Source organism: Carassius gibelio, chromosome B13, assembly GCF_023724105.1.
Source record: "Carassius gibelio isolate Cgi1373 ecotype wild population from Czech Republic chromosome B13, carGib1.2-hapl.c, whole genome shotgun sequence".
Taxonomy (NCBI): Eukaryota; Metazoa; Chordata; class Actinopteri; order Cypriniformes; family Cyprinidae; genus Carassius; species Carassius gibelio.
In genome coordinates, this window is record NC_068408.1 from 3,826,479 (window position 1) to 3,846,299 (window position 19,821).

The following is a 19,821-nucleotide window of genomic DNA, read 5'->3' on the forward strand; positions in this document are numbered from 1 at the left end:
CAGGCAGTTGATAAAAACATGAATAATGCATGACGTACGTGTGATCTGGATGGCCGAGCGGTTGTAGGATCTCTGAGGTCTGTACTCAACCCTGGGAGTGAGTTTATCATCAGGACCAAACAAACACCTGTAGAGGGCGCCAGAGATATACATTTACACATAAACACACAACAATACACAAACAAACATGTTACATGTGCTTTTCAGCTGAATGGTTTTCCTACTTAGCATTATCATTTTTTGTTGTTGTTGTTTAGAAGTTCAAAACTCTAAACTTTCCTTAAATCAAAATCCATCACCTTGAAAAGTAAAATGACATATGAAAAGCCCTTTTTACTGAAAATAAATCAGTATGTTAAAATATATACAATTAAGTAAGTTTAAGATGGATAAATAAATAAACTCTGCCAATGGTGTAAGAAAAATAAACTTGTTTTCCCTCTGAATTAAGATTATATTTCTTGCCCCACTCGCAGAAATGTTTCCGTTTTAAACATAAACTTTTACTTTTGATAAATGTTTGATAAAACAAGACTTAATGTCTAGTGGCATCTTGCTTGTGTCTTTGATTAAGATTAAGACATTTTTATAAAACAAGACAAAGAGCCTAAATGAGACTGCAAAAAAACAACAACAAAAAAAAAACTGTGTAATCAATGCAACAGCTTCAATCAATCCAAAAAAAGAAAGAAAGTGTGAGTCGACTGATGTAAATCAACCAGCTATAGCTATATCAGCATAAAACCAAAAACAACCAAGCAAAACCTACAAAACCACTCTTTTCAGCAAAGGAGAAGCTACAGACTACAAAAAAATGACTAGAGATCTACTGACTCTTAAACTGAACTGAAGGATTTCAACCTCTGTGAATGTTTGCCTTTCACTAGACGTTGTCATGATAATGGCTAAGCAAACAATAAATTAACCCTGGTTTGTCCACTACATGAACACTTCTCCTGTCTGTCTTCAGTGCAGATTAGATTTATTTTAGCCACATTTGCAGCAAGTTAAGATGCATCCTAAAGGACCTCGAGCAGTTAACATTTAGTAAGTAATGTAGTGGATCTTTAACCACAAAACCAGCACAAGCCCCACTGCAAACTGTGGTTAAAGTCAACCAGAAGCTGTTAAAGGATTCCCGAGAATGAAGGAGGACATGTTGATAGTCTCACTTGCAAACAACCAGATGTAATTTGAAACTCTTTGGCTAACTCTGTCCTCCAGAATGTTTTAGAAGGAAGCCATGCTGTTTTTACAGACCAACTTTTCTTTCCTGAAGCCCCGAGTGCATTCAGAAGAACGTACTCTGGTCTCTAAGATAGCCCTTGTTTTTCAGATGTGCTCTTGGAATGAAAACAGGTCTGAAAAACCACACAGCACAGAGAGATTTAACAACTATTGCAGCAATTAAATCTCCAGTGATAAAATGAAGTGCTTGGATTGCAAAATGCCTTTCATAAAACCTCAGAAAAACTGAATAACAAGAAAAACATTCATACAGACACTGAAGATGGTAATTAAATGAAAGTACATTCGTTTGGATTATTTTAATCTAAATGTTTTATGTATTATTTTATTTTATTTAATGCATTTATTCGGTTAATATATATATATATATATATATATATATATATATATATATATATGTATATAATGTATTTATTACATAATCTATATTCTATTATTATGTGTGCATATATATATATATATGTGTGTGTGTGTGTGTGTGTGTGTGTGTGTGTGTTAAATGTTATATTATTTCAATTGTATTTTTATATAATATTTTATATATCATATTTTAGACAGTGGAGTTAAAAATGTAATTTAATGTTTATTAAAAAAAAAAAATAAAAAAAATAAATGTGTATATATATACACACACACACAAACACACACAATTGTGTATAATAATAAAAAATAATATGATTTGTGTGTGTGTGTGTATATATATACATATATATACATACATATATATACATATACATATATATATATATATATATATATATAATTTTTATAAACATTAAATTAAATTTTTAACTCAATTGACTTAAATATGATAAATAAAATATTATATAAAAATACAATTGAAATAATATAACATTTAACACACACACACACACACACACACACACACACACACATATATATATATGCACACATAATAATAGAATATAGATTATGTAATATATATATATATATATATATATATATATATATATATAGAAATTAACCAAATAAATACATTAAATAAAATAAAATAATACATAAAACATTTAGATTAAAATAATCCAAAGGAATATATATATATATATATATAAATTTATATTATTTATTAATCACAATAAGCACTATAAGATCCAGAAACTGGTCAAATAAATCATTTTGATTTCATGTTGATGAAGAAAAAAAGATATGACAAACAACTTACTGCAAGTAAGAGCGATTGTGCAACCAAATGGCCACGAGCATCACTATGATCAACAGACAGAAACTGCAAACCACTCCAAGAACGATGTACACGGAGTCGGGACGACTGGGAATCGGAGTCGAGGAGGGAGACTCGAGCAATTCTGAAAACAAAACATACCTGCATTAATAAACAACTGCATTAACACATAGACATATGTGCTTTTAACTAAGATCAGCATAATACTAAACCTTATTATCCTCTATGTTTCATACTCCTGTTGAATCTCAATTACCACACAAGAGTGATTTCTCTTTAGCTGCGGTTGGTTGTTTCCCTCCTGACTGCTGCAGGACTATTAGTATTTAATTGACTGCATATTTATAGAGGTTTTTACATTTTATGATCAACTGGAAATGTTTCTTTGGGGAATCTATCCACGTATGCACTGCAATTCATTTGCAAACAAGATTTGTTCAGCATGATGTGGTCCTGGGTAATGCAGTAATTCAGGTTTCCTGCAGTGCTTCTCAGTATTAAAAATATATTTCATTAAAACTGATTCCAGAAACTGCATTAGTGACTAGACTGTTAAGATGGTAATTGCAGGAAAACTGTTATTTAATTTTTTTTTTTTTTTTTGTCTTGACTTGAAAATATGTATGCATTTAAAATGACCTTGTTAAGTAATAATAAATAAATAAATTCATTAACATAACAAAACTATGATGAAAATAAAAAAGAAATAATTATATAAAATTATAATACATTTTACATAATATACATTATATAGAAATCTATAAATATAAATTATATCAAATATAAATAATATAATAAATAAAAAGAAAAAAAATCCACTGCACATGGACAATAGTCAAATTGATACAAAAGAAAAAAATTGCATAAAATAAAATAATAATTATAATTATAAAACTATACAATTGCTATATAAATTAATATAATAAAATAATATCATTGATTTTTTTTTATATAAATTACATAAAATATGAATTAAATAATAACAACAAACAAAGTTTCAGCTACCTGAGACAATAGTAAAAAAAAAAAAAAAAGATAAAAAAATTGCATAAACTCTAAATAAAATAAAAATTATAATACTATACATTTATTATATAAATTAATATACAATAATATCAATGATATAAAATCTATAAATTACATAAAATATGATTTTAATAATAAAACATTTTCAGTTACCTGGGACAATAGTCAGCTATTCAGGAAATTATTAAGAAATGCATACAATAAATAAAAATATAAAATAAAATAAAATAATAAAAACGACATTTAAATAGAAATGTTTATTTATTGTATGCATTTCTTGATAATGAAGCCCTGCACATGACATGCAGGAAAAAATAGTGGGCTAAATCGTGTGCACGATTTACTAATTTGTTCCCTCAATGTACTAAAAAGTGGGCCCGATTACCATTTCGTTCACTCGATTTATTAATTGTGAACATAATTTACTAATTCGTTCCCTCGATTTGCTAAATCATGCGCACGATTTAGCAAAACGAGGGAACGCAATAGTAATCGTGTGCACATTTTACTACACTGAGGGAATGAATCAGTAAATCATGCACACAATTTATTTAATTTTTTCTTGCATGTCATGTGCTTGATCATTTTCTGTGTAATTGACTATTGTCCAGGTAACTGATGTCCACTATGGATTTATTTATTCATTCATTCGTTTCACTGCATTGCAATATTTTGTCACATCAATGTAATAGTTAAACCCAGGGGAAGGTTCTAGCGTCTACTCACCGGCGTCAGGAACAAAGAGCGAGACGTTGGATCTTTTGCTCCCGCAGCCGCTCTGAGTGCAGGCCACCAGCTCCACACTGTATGTGCTGTTGAACACCTGCAGCGTCACGGAGGCCTCTGTGCTGATGCTGTGGATCTAGAACACATTCACACACAGACACAGAACAAAACCAGACCAGTATTAATCAGTGCATGGTCAAAAGCCCATAGCACAGTCTGGTGTGAATCTCCATTGTTGTTCAGCCCCCCCTTATATTAGTTAGGTATTCAGACTGAAGCAACTAAATTTACTTTACCTATTTATATTTTTAATTCACAATTATATATATATGTAATTGTGACCCTCCATGTCTCAAATCATCATTGTACTGCATTGCATTATATGTTTTGATCATAAAGCTAAGCATTGGATATATTCTTACTAAGATATTATTGGGAGATATAGATTGACAACCGGTTCTTATATGCATTTTATGTAAGCATCTGCTGTACTGTTATAGATTTACATCACAAGCTATAAGAATCTGCACCACACTGCATACTCAGTATGGGCCTCTGAATAAAACTGATGTGTTTTCTCCTTTTTAAGCTCCATATTCTCACTAGATCATATTATATGAGCCATAAAAGCATGATGCACCAAATATCACACTCGAGAAAAAAATGTCGGGCTTTACAGGGTTAAACTAATTACACAGCATCATGAGTTAAACATCACAGCAGCATTTTCAAATGCTATACGCCACTCAAGTATAGTATCAAGTCATTCTTCTTCTTTCAACTCAAGATTTTACAATATTACACAATAAAAAATTACATACAGTTTAGTATTACAGGAAAGAACCCCTTTTGTTTGAAATCACACCAAAATCAGTGTAAAAACAAAACTTAAATGCTGGGTGAAAAAAAAAAGAGAAAGAAAAAGAGAAACTGTTTTTGGTGAGCCATGTGCTTGAGGGTGCAGGAAGTTTCACTCACACACACACACACACACACACACACACACAGATGCTGCTGGTTGCGTAAAGCGTGCCACTCCTGTTCCCAAAACCTCTCAGATATGCTGACACTTACACGAGTCAGTCAGGCTTCACACACTGTCAGTCGCTTTTACATCCACAAATGAAAAACTGCATCTGAACTTCTACAAAAACAAGAAACGAGTTGTTCTAGGAGCCCTGAGAAAGTCTATTTTCTGCATGTTAATGTCTGTTATGCCTCTGCTCAGAGAATTACACTGCAATTAAATGTGTTTGCCTAGTCAATTCTTCCTTAAATCATAAACTCGAATGTCTTCCACGTGTCTCTTTAAAAGATTTCCTCAATTCATGCACATTAGTGTTGGCCATGCATGAGAAGCACACAACAGATTAAGGTTAAACAGATGCTAAAAAAGAAAAACAAACCAAAAAGAAAAACTAAATCCTGGATAAGCCACTTCTGGTTGTCTAGCTCACATAATTGCTCCCTATTTTTTTTTTTTTTACAGGTCCTTAAGTTTTTCAATCCTTGCCCTACATTTGTTGAAGGAACCCTGGTTTACTTTGGGAAAAACAAACTCAGCAGTTATATTTAAAACCAGCCTGAAACAACACGCTGTTCAAACTCGCCAAGAAATTGATTGGCTAAAACACAAACCAAATATATATAACCTAAACCAAAATAAATTCTCAGCTACAGTTTATGTAAATGTACACTTAATACAATGACTTATTTATTTCAATCAGCTTAACTGAACTATTCCAGGATCTGTGCAAAAAAAAAAATAATCTAGTAATAATAATAATAAATCATAAATATAAAAATATATTTTATAATAATAATAAAAAATAAAAAAAATAAAAAAAATTTATATATATATATATATATATATATATATATATATATATATATATATAAACATAACAAAAAATAAATACAAATAAAATTAAATAATTTATATTATTTTTGTTTTGGGGTGAGAAAATTACCCTGCACCAGGGTTTTTATTATTGTTAACTAAAAATAGCTAAAAATGTATTTTATTTACAAAAAAAGGTAAAATCAAGAATAGTACAATTATTAAATAATTAAACAAACAAAATTAAACTAAACTAAAATTAGAAATGTTCCTTGGCCACTAATTGAAACAAGTTTAATTGAAGCACTAAAACTGCTAACCGGAAACAAATAAAAATATAACTATAACTGAAATTTAAAAAAATCATAAAAAAAAAAGAAAATTGACAAAAGCACAAAAACTAACAATTCAATCTAATTCAAAATATTAACAAAACTATAATAATGGAATACAAATAATACTAAAATAACATTGCCCTGTACATGCTCTTGAAAGGTTTTATGAGATTAAAACAAGCAGACTTTTAATTGTATAGTCTTGGAAGTTTCCGTAATGAAATGTTTGGCAAAAACCCAAACATAAATGTAGGTCAAAATCATTCATTATCCCATGAGCAGATGTTACTTGACGAACTAATTGGTCATTTCGTGTTTAGGGAAAGCAACAGGTGTCGCTCTGAGAGCAGCTCATTTCCAGTTCCTGTTGTGTTCACAGTGTGAGATCACACAGGTCAATCACGGCAGACATTGATGCTTCGTCATGTATTCCAGGTCATTCAGTGGTGAGTCATGACAAACGCACAATAACAAATAACTTGTCCACACACTGTTGGTTTCCTGCTACCAGGACAGAAACAGGAAGTACTCATTGTCTAAAAGGCCATGCTTTAAAAAAAAACACATAGTCACTGGCCACACGGGACTTTGAGAAGTGACTAGAAGCACGTGTTCTGTGTAATAAATGTTTTTCAACATGTTGTTACGCACCTGACCTTGAAACCGTATATTCTAGTTGTCCAAACAACCCAATTTGGCATAAAATTATATAGTAATTTTTCCAAGTTGCACTTATGGTTGAGAAGTGACATGCTTCTTTTCTTTTACACAAATAGTTCACCAATAAATGAGCATTTGCTGAAAACATACATCACTCTCAGGCCATCCATGAGTTTGTTTCTTCATCAAATTTGGAGAAATGTAGCATTACATCACTTGCTCACCAGAGGATCCTCTATAGTGAATGGGTGCCGTCAGAATGGGAGTCCAAAAAGCTGATAAAAACATCACAATGGACCACACCACTCACGCACATACATCAAATAATGTACTGTATGGTGAACCTAAAATCTGCATGTTTGTATGAAACAAATCAACAATTTAGATATTTTTTTACTTTAAAACATCACTTCTAGGTAAAATACGAGTTCATAATCCATTATAACACTTCCTCCAGTGAAAAAAAAAAAAATCTCCTGTTATTGTCTTGCATCAAAATCCAAGCACATATTTGGTTAGAAACGCTTTGGACTTTTTTCACTAATAATTGTTGCTTGATTTGTGTATATTTCTCTACCATTTTCACTAGATAAAGCAATATTGTGAAAAAAAGGACTAATTTTTGACGGAAGCAATGGTCTAAAAATAAAAACACCTTAACGGTGGATTTGTTAACAACAAACATGCAGCTTTTTACTTCAGAAGATGTTAATTGATGTACTGAATTGGTGTGGTGTGGATTATTGTGATGTTTTTATCAGCTGTTTTGACTCTCAATCTGACGGCACCCATTCACTGCAGAGCATCCTTTGATGAGACACTGATGCAATGCTACATTTCTCCAAATCTGATGAAGAAACAAATGGCATAAAGGGGTGTATATTTTTGAAGCAAATTTTAATTTTGGGTAAATTATTGCTTTAATAAACACTGCAAACTGATAAAAGCATAATATCATAGTGCAAACATTTGCTTCAGGGGCTTTCGTTAATACAGCTGAACTCAAGCAGGCTGGCATGTAAAAATGAATGATCTCAGACTGTCGCTTTCATCTTAGGAACAAGAACAGCTGTTTTATTGTAAATTCTCCAGCTAATTTCCTCACAGCTGGTGAAAGGGACTTGTTGTGATCTCAGATTTATTGAAGAACCATGTCTGTTGAGCAACCTGGGAGAAGTTGATGAACTGTGCAATAAAAATAAATGGTTACATACAGGATATCTAGATACTATAAAGTCTGTTTAGGGGGTTTTGCTCTTATTTTGAGAGCCACAAGACTTTTTTTAGTTATAGATTTAATGTTTGGTTTACTTAGTTTTATGGACAAAGAAGCAATGACCAATTACAGAATCTGAGATATACACTCTTTTCCTTTTATATTTTAGTGACATTTCTTGTAAATGCTACACACAAGCTGTGACAACGTTGAGATTTTAAGGATTTTCAGCTGATTTCTAAATAAAATCAGACAGTGCCAAGAGTGAATGAGATGATTTAGTTTCTCAGTGATTGATGTTTAGTAAAGTCAATTTTGTTAGTGCACAAAACACAACTGGCAAACCAATTACTAACCTTGTTTGTATGTGTTCCGTGTTTAATAGTGACATCATATCCTTGCAAGATTCCATTCAACTTATCAGGGGGCGGAGCTTCCCATCGGATCACCAACATGGAATTGTTCACATGAACAGTCAAGTTTTGGGGAGCTTCTGATGGAACTGTAAAATTTGGAACAAATTTGGAACAATAAAAATGTAAATGACATTAATTAAATCCATGGCCGTAACCAGGGTTTGAAAATGAGTGAGATCTGGGGTCGGGTTTAGAACTGTGCTATAATAACCTCTAAAAATACAACTCATCATATATACTAAACACTTTAAAAGAGACAGATATGTAGATGTTTTATGAAAGATTATGTTTTTGTCTATTACACCATATTTATTGCATCAAAATTGGTTAATACTATGGGGTGGATCATTTTAAAACCAAAAAAAAAAAAAAACGAAATTTTTTGTTAATAAGATAAAGATATCGCTAACCCTAAACTGCGAATTCCCTCTTTATAATCTTTGTAAAGTGTCGAATTAAGTAGAAAAGACAAGACCAAAGATGCTTATAAAAGCTGTATATGGCAACACACAAATCACTCGCAACTCTCTCGAGATGATGTGTTCACTCCACAAAATTAACCATTTTCATATCACGGAAACTAAACACGGCCAAGATTACGTGATTTCATTCCAGATAAATCATCTCTTTTTTTTTTTTATAAAAGTTTTGTTCATTGAATTAAAAAGATGAAATTACTATAATTACTTTAAGATGACGCCCTAAAATGGTAACAAACTAGAAACAAACTAAAAATCATGATATAAAATAATAAGCAAAGAATAATAACTAAATTAAACCTATATTGGTAATGTTTTTAAGCAGCTACTCAATTTCAGATTGTATTAAATTATAAGTATTATATTACATAAACCATAATGTTTATCAGTGACTGAAAATGTAGTTGTTTTAGGAATATGGAGGAAATCCTTCATGGACACACCCCATAGGAAAAGCTTTTCTAACAACCAGGTCACTCCCATTCCCATTTGGCATTTGGCATTGGAAAATCTCTTGAATGCGAAAGACATAAATACAGACTACAGTAATCATCTTCTAGTTTCTATTATTAGCACAATGGTACTTCTCATATCAACTCTTATGCACATAACTTCATCTTCCGTTTCAAGTTTGTAGAGTTAACATAAGCGATTTTTAACAGCCCTTTACTTTTTTAAACACTGATAAAAAGAAATGTTTCCTGTTTCCAAATCAGAACATTTGAATGACCACGGAAAGATAATGTGACACTGCTAAAAAATTCAGCATTTCATCACAGGAATAAATTACATTTCACAATATATTACAATATCAAAAAGTTATTTGAAACCGTAATAATATTTCAAAATATTACTGATTTTACTGCATAAATAAATGCAGCCTTGGTGAGAATAAAAAATGCATTTCAAAAAAATGTAAACCTTTGGAATGGTAATTTTAATTACAAAAGTGCAGGAAGTTGCTCCAGGAATGTGGAAGACTCACCGCCCTCTGTGGTGTTGCTCTGGACCCAAGTGCTGGGTGGCGACGGGCCGATCTCATTGGTGCAGGACACACTCATGTTGTACCAAGTCATGGCCTTGAGGTTGCTGATTTCATACTCGAATGGAGGCACGTGTGTGGGGTGTACGGCAGTGGGGCTTCCTGGCTCCAAAAGCTCTCGCACCTGGAACAGATGAAGGATAACCATTTATTATCTGTTACAGAAATGACAGTCATCATTCAATCAAAGATTAGAGAACCAAACAACAAGATCCTAAGCTGAACATTATGTTCCTGAGGGGCTTCATCACAATGCAGTGGCTTTGTACAAGTAATGTTCATTCTTTAGTCCTTCTTACCGTGATGTAGCATGTGCTGAGAGGAGAGAAGCCATCGTGTCCCGGCGCCCAGCCTATGAGGAGTTTGTTGGCCTCACGTTTTACTACGGTGACCTTTGACACTTTGTCAGGACGCTCTGAAAAAAAAAAAAGGATTTGAATTCATGAGGCTTGAGAAAAAGATTCTCAAACAGTGCTCTTATTGTTAACTAAAACTGTTTTTGTTGTTGTTTATTGAAATCAAACAGAAATCAAATAAAAATATGAATAACGCAGACATAAAAATCTACACGTAAGTTTAAATACAAAAAATGCTACAACTAAAATGAAAATAAAAATCAATTAAATTGCATTTGCAAATCTTAAATTAAACCTATCCTGGTGGTTTGTAAGACCAGCCGGACACAGGGAAGGCACACATGGTGCCACAATCAAGTACTGAAGTGCTAGAGCAATAGAGACCAAGAAAGTGTCAACAAACGTCATCCCCAAAATGCCAAAAATACTTAAAACGGCAGCGCTTTGTTAGAGAAGAGGAAGAAAAGCGGGTCAAGTACATGTCTCCTGACGCAGGCTGGCTGAATATAGCTAGAGACTGCATGGGAAATGGGAGTCGACTTAATTCACAGACTCACTTTCCCATTCAAAATTGCAGTCACCAATCTGCGTCCCCAGACTTGGTTCTCTGGTCCAACTCCAGTAGGATCGTCATAATAGTAGCAGAAATAAGCAAGCAGATGGACGCAGTTTGGGCTGCCATATGACTATGTAACAAAGTGACACACACCCGGGTCTGATCAGCCTGTGGTGGGCCTGCCCTGACTGATAAAGGTGATAAAGGGCCAATGAGGCTGGGGTACACAACTGATGATGTGTTGCATAAGTGGAAACACCATACAAAAGTCACTGGCAACGTCAACTCAACAAAAGGCATCTTTCACCCAGGCTAAAGTTCACACAGAAACTGGGATCTGATGGACATCGGATAAGGTGTCTCAATGGCAACATCCATGAAAGAGAAGTACAAATCATATACAGCATTATAATCACTGAAACACCAATGACTGCAGCGAAGAATTGTACCATCTTCATCCATCCATCTTACCATACCAGTCCTTTGTCTTACCCAGTCACGCATAAAGCAATTATGTAAGAGATATTACCATTACAAGTAACTTCATGACTGATTATTGGGCATTGAGACAAGTGCCACGGACATGGATCAGGCCATGATCTTGCTGAACCAAAATCAGAGCATAACAATTGCTGCGTCTCGCTGTGTTCTGCTCACAGTGGAGCAAAAATGTTCTTTGGTGTGGCTAAATATTGGGATCATAACACCTAGTCTTATAATGCAAACTAAATCAAATGAAAATATTAAAAACAAAACATAACCGCTAATAATATAATAAAATATGTCAACCTGTCCCACAAAAGCAGTCTTGAGTCACTGGGGTATATTTGTAGCAATAGCCAAAAATACATTGTATGGGTAAAAAAATATAGATTTTTCTATTATGCCAAAAATCATTAAGATATTAAGTAAAGATCATATTTCATGAAGATATATTGTACATTTCCTACTGTAAATATATTAAAACTAAATTTTTGATTAGTAATATGCATTGCTAAGAATTCATTTGGACAACTTTAAAGGTGATTTTCTCAATATTTAGATTTTTCTGCACCCTCAGATTCCAGATTTTCAAATAGTTGTATCTCAGACAAATATTGTCCTCCTAATATCTATTCAGCTTTCAGATGATGTATAAATCTCAAAACTGGTTTTGCGGTCCAGGGTCACATATAATATAATATTAAAAAATGCCGCTGTTTTCAGATCGGCTTTACCTTTGATATTGATGTGAGCTTCTCTGGATACAGCGAGGCCTTTCTCATTGTGAGCTTCACAGCTGTACTGAGTGGGCGCATCAACACCTGCACAGAACAAAAATGACAACATTTTCAATCCCACTTTAATATGCAGATAATACAAGTATTGTTTTTTTTTTTTTTTTGACTTCTTCAAGAATGAAAGAAAATGCTTTCAAAACATTAACCTGACTTGATGAACGGCCAAACATGTGAATTTCTAGCTCAACCAATAGCGTTACATTTGGGGAGGAACAACCCATTCGATTGGTGAATTTGGATAAAGTGTCTGCTAAATGCATAAATTTACTAAACATTTCTATTTCAAATAAATGCTATTATTATAATCTATTCATCAAAGGATCCTGAAATAAACGCATCATGGTTTGCACAAAAAACATGAAGCAGAACAACTGTTTTAAACATTGCAATGATAAGAAATGTTTCTTGAGCAGCAATATATATAATAACTATACAAATATAGCTTTTTTAAGGTGTATTTAAAACAAATAAATGCAGCCTTGATAAGCATAAGATGCCACCCTAAAAGAAAGACTTGTCACCCCAGTTGGCAGCAACAAACTAAAAGTTATGGCCAATTTGAAAATTTACGAGCGCGAATCTTTCGTGATTCCTGATCCCGCTCCAAACTCCCGAACTGATTCAAATGATTCGCGATCCCGCTCCGAACTCCCAAACTGACTCAAATGATTCGCGATCCCCATAACTGACTCAAATGATTCGTGATCCCGCTACGAACTGCCGAACTGATTCAAATGATTCGCGATCCCCAAACTGACTCAAATGATTCGCGAACCCGCTTTGAACTCCCGAACTGACTCAAATGATTCGCGATCCCCATAACTGACTCAAATGATTCGCGATTCCGCTTTGAACTCTCGAACTGACTCAAATGATTCGCGAAACCGCTCCGAGCTCCCAAACTGATTCTAATGATTTGCGATCCCCAAACTCTAATAATTTACAAAGTATTAATATACTGTAATATTATTGTAGTTGTTGTTGTTGTTGCTATAATAACAGACTTAAGCCATCAACAGCCTCTAAAATGGCTTAAAATGCATTATATAAAAAAATAATGAGGCAATATAATGATTGGTTAATAATAACACTGTTAAAGTACATATTGTAGGCAAATACAAAATAAACAATTTATGTACATGTTATTACAAATGCCATGTGATTGCTGCTGTTACACTTACAGGACGATCAAATCCTTGTTTAGGCTACTGACCAAACATTAATTCAAATATTCACTAAATCTTTCATTTTTGGACGCCTTTTTGTTATAGATGACACAGCCTTTATAATTTCTTCAACAAAAAACGTGCATATCACAACCCTTACAAAAATAAACCATGGTTTTATCATAGTAAAACTGCTTAGTTTCCTTTTGCATGATTTCTGAATGCTTGAGACTATAAAATAAATTAGAGTCATAATAAAGTTATAGCCACAGGTAAATGTCGAGAGCTACAATTGTGATTTGTAAATAATACAATTTATTCATTTAGTTTTTTATTTGATTAAAGTCATTTTTTCACCCCTATAGTAGGGTTTTTTCCATCATCATATTTGAGGAAGGGGGGCACAACAATACAATCCTGCTTAGTGCACCCATTTGACCAGCAGCGGCCCTGAAGGTGTTGTTATACACGTCTCTGGGAATGTGTGCTCTACTACACACACACACACACACACACACACTGAAGCACGCGTGGTGTTTTCAGCTCTTCACTATACTGACACATGATGCTTCAGGGAACATATTCATATAACATCTAAGGCTAAATGTAGCTCTTGACTGGTTGAGTTAGATGGTGATTAACACTAAACAGCAGAAAATCAGTTGAGTCTCCCCAGCTGGAAATGTGATTGGCTATTAAAGTCTTGTGTTTCTTATAATAAATTGACATATTGATAACACTGAACCTTTTATAACGCTCTTAATTACATGTCGATGCAGACTGTATGCATTAGTGAGTGAGTGTGGTGGTGCTTATGGGGTATGGTCACTTATTCCTTATATGTTTGTAATATTTGTTATAACGGTTTCAAATGCAAGGCATTGATTGTATGAGATTATAGCCTTTGCCCTTTTGTAGTGTGCACATATACTACTTATCATCAAACTGTGATAACTGTGACAAAATTCAGTAGATATACGTCTGCCATATGTTGCCACCCCTCAAAAATTCCTGCCCCCTTCTCGCCTCCCCATCAATATTTTTCTAGATCCTCCCCTGGGTTGAGCACATGCAGGTCTGCGAGTGTGTCACACAGTACGAGTCTTTCAGTGCCACTCCATGCCAACACTCCAGTCCCACTCTGACACCAGCCCAACCATAATCTCTCTTTTGTTCAGAGCCGCTGTCACAAAGGACACATTGCTTCCCCCAGTGGAGCTGACAGGAAGCTACTTGTTTGGTTGTTGTTGACATGTTTCTTGGTATCTAGCGTGTCTATCCCCGACCATGCGACTCAACTATGCTAATGAAACAGCGTCTGGAAAAAGATGCACATTTAAATAATACATTCAATGCAGGAATGACTGCAGTCTGGACAAGGAACAGCAAGGTTTCTGGAAGATAAACTTTCCTAAATCATACCTAATTTTCTGAAACCAGCTCACAGGGATGTTTTGCATTAATTAGTCGAAAAAAGCAACAAAAAGAAGCTGAGTTTTGGTTTAAACAACATGTAAGCAGGCTGTACAGATTGTACTGTAAGTCTGTATGGGTGCCAGGAAGTGTATGCTACATTTCCGATGGCCTGTAATTATCGGGTTTGGAGAAGAGCCATGCTAGCAGGCCCTTTATACGAATCCAACAGAATCTAAGGTCGCTCCAATACAGTGTTCACCATAGCACTAACAAACAATGCTCTTTAAGCAATGTTTTTTAAGCATGTACCATGGTAACTCCAATATATAATACCCTGGATTACCAAGTAGCTAGGGCTACACGATTAATTGAAATAAAACAGCTCATGATGCATTTTCTTTCTTTTTTTAGCATTGTAGAGCAGCTTAAATGCTGCTTCATGCAAACTTACATATGCATCTGCTCTGAGTTTGGGTTACTTACAATATATCTTGCATTTGAAAACACAACATGCACCAATCATCTTGCCAAACTTATAATGAGAACCCCACATAAATCCGCTGTTGACAAGAAGAAAGAAGATTTAAGACTCCATCTAAGCATTTCGGTTTAATGTCTGAAAATAAAGAAACTAAGAAAGACATAAACTTCAGGACTGTCATTTTAATTGCACTGTAAAATAAAAGCTTTTAATAAAATAATATAATAATTCTTAGTATCATTCTTTACTAAATATTAAATACACACTGTTTTAGTGAAATTCAAATAGTAATATTTCTAATAATTTAAATAAAATGTATAATTGTATTTTTACTGTTGCACTGCAAAATACAACTTAATTAAATACACAATCTTTAGCTAAACATTACAAAAGTAATATTTTTTGTTTTGTTTAATATTTTATTATTGTGAATAATAATAATAATAATAACAATAACAATAATTCAAAACATCCATAAAATGTTTAGCCAAATTTTTTATATATATATATATATATATATATATATATATATATATATATATATATATATATATATATATTTTTTTTTTTTTTATTTTTTATTTATTTTTTTATTTATTTTTTTTTTTTTAAATCTTCATTCTGATAAAATGTTGATTGTGGTTGTGATTTTAAAATTTGAAAATTAAGATTTAAAATTTTTTTGGTCTACTGGGGCTGTATCATTTCAGTATTTCAGCTTTTGAATATGTAGTGACCTGTTTGGAATCTAAAAAGTTGGCTAATTAACAATAAGAGAATGTTTTTAGGAGGGAGTGATGCATCTTTTATATTTCACATTTCAGTTTTGAGTCTTGCATCTGTAGTAATATGCTCTGAGTGATAAAGCACATTCGCACCGCACTCAGCATGTATGTGCGGTCCTCACATGGGAAACTATCATATGCAGCTCTAACTAGTTCCCTCTTCATGGAAACACACATCACAGCATCCAGTGAGAGACAGGAAGTGTTTGTGTGTGTATTATGTAATGCAGCCCTTGTAAGCTCGACAGGACACAGTGAGTCCTCTTTTGAAGAGTTAGTTTCTTTAAAAGATCACAGAACCATTAGGCTGATCTGAAGAACCTATAATGCAACATCAAGAACTTTTTTACAACAGTATATAGTACACAACTAAAAGGGCTCCTGATGAGATGATTATTGTGCTGCATTGAGCTCTCGGCTCCAGCCAGCTAAAGTTTGATCTGTCCGTTCTTTACGAGGATCTGCAGAGATGCCGGGGCCCTGAATGAGGCTTTTGTGTGTGTAATATCAGCAGCGGTTGAGTTAACTTTAACCATAAAACTCCTGCTTTCACAAGAACTCAGGTTTACGTCTGTTGCCAAGAAACCGATTACCATACCTAAGAGATTACCCTCAAAAAGACATAAGCACATGCTGAAACTGCGAGTGGTCACTGCTACCATGCTAGGGAATTCTGGGTAACGGCCTGGCCATTGTAATGTGGTTGAATTGAAAGAGTAAATGGGAATTCTAAAATAATGATAAATCAATCTGAAAACAACAAGCCATCTCTATTTAACAAGAAAAGCAATTTAATGTGGCATAGCATGGGATGAGGTACATGCAGAGTTTAATGGGTTAACAGAAATTAAGTTCACATGGAAATGCATGGTCCTGCAGATATTACCAGCAGAGTTGTTATAGTTAGCTATAAAACTAAAACCATTAAAAAAAAAAAAAATAGTTAACTGAAAAATAAAATAAATTAGCATAAAAATGTATTTAAAAAAGGTAACATTTCTCACTTTCGTACTAAAATAACAAACTAAATGAATAAAAAAAAATGATAGCCTATAGACATATTTGGAAAAATGACAAAAACACACACACATACAAAATAATAATAATAAATAACTAAAAACTTGTTTCACCAAAAGATCAAGTTATGACATTTTGATTAAAAATTAAGAGGTCCAAAAATGTAACATTTAAACACGTGCATACTAATTGGTTTACAATAAGACTGATAACATGCATTCATTACTGGGTGAATTTCCCGTTCATCAATCAAATGATTCATCAAAACTGAATTATTCCTCTTGATATTATCCTCAGTTTGAAGCACCGCAGTCATGTGATTCTCATTCTAATCTGACTGCTCAATTATCAGGGCAACTGATTTTACCCCACTGTCCTTACAGTAAAATCACACTCAAGTGACTCTGAAGACTCAAGCTTTAACATGGCTGATTAATTAGAGGTAGTTTGCGTTTGCAATGTGGAAACGTTTCCAGATCCAAGGCGACATTAAATGCACAACCAAGCTTCATCAGCTTCAGTCACGATTCACAATATCTGTTACGTGCACATTTTCCATAACAGCAGAAAACAAAATGTGCTGGATGATCTCAGCTGGGGGACTGCGAGGGGATACATGACCCCGCTTGGAATGTCAAACAGATCACTTTCCAGAAAATTGTAAATTATAATGACTTTAGAGGGCTGGGCAATAGAGAGAAGCAGAGTTCAGATTCTTGCTGCTGCACGCTGCTATTGAAATAAGACTAATCAATGTAACGCTGTTAGTGTTAACTTGTTTTATTTTTATATAAAGTTGTAAAATTTATAATATAAATATAAGATGGAAAATTGACTTAAGATAGTTAAATGAAAAGTAGGAATGTTGACTGATAACTAAATGAAACAAGTTACTAAAAATTACACACACACACACACACATAAAAAAACCCGTCAAACATGCCAAATGAATAAATAAGGTGACCTTAAAATGGTAAAAAAAAATAATAATAATAAATGTTCCACTGACAACTAACTGAAATATGTTGAGTTACTAAAAATTACTAAAACTAGAACTCAAACAGACCTAAACAAAAATATTAAAAAACAAAACGGAAAATAAATAAACAAAAAAACATGCAAAATATAAATATTACTGCAAAAATTGTTAACTGAGAATCTGAATGGCTGCACTGAAAAAAAATTAAAAAAAATAAAGCTAAATATAAATATTAAACACACATACAAAAACATTTACCAAAATTATTATAACTTTTACTGAAATTAAAATGAAAACATTAATATATATAATATTAGCGTATAACTGAAATAAAAATTTTCAAAATCAATCTCACATTTTTTATGTGGCCCAATGCAATTTATTAACACTTAAATATGCTACAAATCTTAGACTATTTTTAATAATGAAAAAGACAACACTTTTGAATGACATTTTATGTCCACAAGCACATGCTAGTCACCACTCATCACTCAGAATGTAATCAAAGTATGATTTCTATTGTTTGCTGTTGTTCAAAGTCTTGCCAGCTAATGTTTTCCTGCAATAAGGAAGTCCTGATTTACCAGAGGAACAGTTAATCGTGTTTTTTCTCATCCGTAACATAGTGTCCTGACCTTGTGGTAGAACTTCCAATTCTCTAAAAAAATTATCATGAGGACAACTACTGTATTACCGTAACCTAACAAAAAATGTACACTTCTTGGCTCAAATTGTATGGCGAAAAATATTTCTAGGCATATTGATTCTCTGCTATACTGACAACAAGATTTTAAGAAACTAAAGCATTTCTGAGTCACTTTACAAAGGGACAAAGTTCAAAAACAGCACAGAGAAGCATAACAAAAGCCTAGACGTTAGTACCTTTATTAATGGTGATGTTGCTGGAAGACTCGTTGCTTTCTTTAAATATCTTCCCTTCGTGAAGCCACTTAATGGTCACAGGGTTCGGAGGACCGACCGCCTCACAGGTCAGTGTGAAGGAAGTGTTTCTCGTGATGTTCACGTCACTCGGCTGTATGGTGAAGGTCGGCAGGCCTGGAATTGAGTCAAATATGGCAAAACATCACATGTCTAAAATGCATAACCAAAGATTTGTGTCACCGAGTTGAAGGTTTCTTACCCTCCACCTCTATAATGATGGGATTTGACTCGATGATCTTGTTACTGACACTGAGCTTGCAGTGATATTCTCCAGCATCTGCTCTCTGGACGCTGTGAATGCTGAAAGATGATGTCAAAACGTGTTGCATTGTGGGAAAAGGTGGCCGATGATTGAAATAGTGCAGATTTACTATTCATAGACTGATGCAATTTAATGCAATAGCAAATGCATCATGCATAACATTGCTCAAATTAAACAAACCATCAGGCTTCATTTAAATGTGACACTTCTAACCAAAGCATCTTTTAAACAAACAAAACAAAACACAAGCAACTTGTCATAGCAGCTGAAGTGCATAAATAAATGAATATTGGCAATTGGTAAACAATCTAATAAAATAATATATTTTTTTTTTTAATAAAATAAAGTATTCTGGGCAGGGGAAGATTGCCTTTACATTAAAAAATAATAAT

The 19,821-nt window shown here is 33.3% G+C and overlaps 1 protein-coding gene across 3 annotated transcripts in view; it reads right to left on the reverse strand.

Annotated features, from left to right (window-relative positions):
* Window positions 1-19,821, reverse strand: part of LOC127970415 (tyrosine-protein kinase Mer) — a 28,472-nt gene that overhangs the window by 5,776 nt on the left and 2,875 nt on the right. For all 3 annotated transcript variants that reach the window (XM_052573000.1, XM_052572999.1, XM_052573001.1), the window contains 9 exons: window positions 19,367-19,467; window positions 19,108-19,281; window positions 12,319-12,405; window positions 10,489-10,604; window positions 10,133-10,313; window positions 8,609-8,754; window positions 4,202-4,337; window positions 2,432-2,573; window positions 39-127 (listed from right to left, as the gene is read on the reverse strand). In XM_052573000.1, coding sequence (XP_052428960.1) covers window positions 39-127; window positions 2,432-2,573; window positions 4,202-4,337; window positions 8,609-8,754; window positions 10,133-10,313; window positions 10,489-10,604; window positions 12,319-12,405; window positions 19,108-19,281; window positions 19,367-19,467 — 1,172 coding nt within the window. The remainder of the gene's footprint in view (window positions 1-38; window positions 128-2,431; window positions 2,574-4,201; window positions 4,338-8,608; window positions 8,755-10,132; window positions 10,314-10,488; window positions 10,605-12,318; window positions 12,406-19,107; window positions 19,282-19,366; window positions 19,468-19,821) is intronic.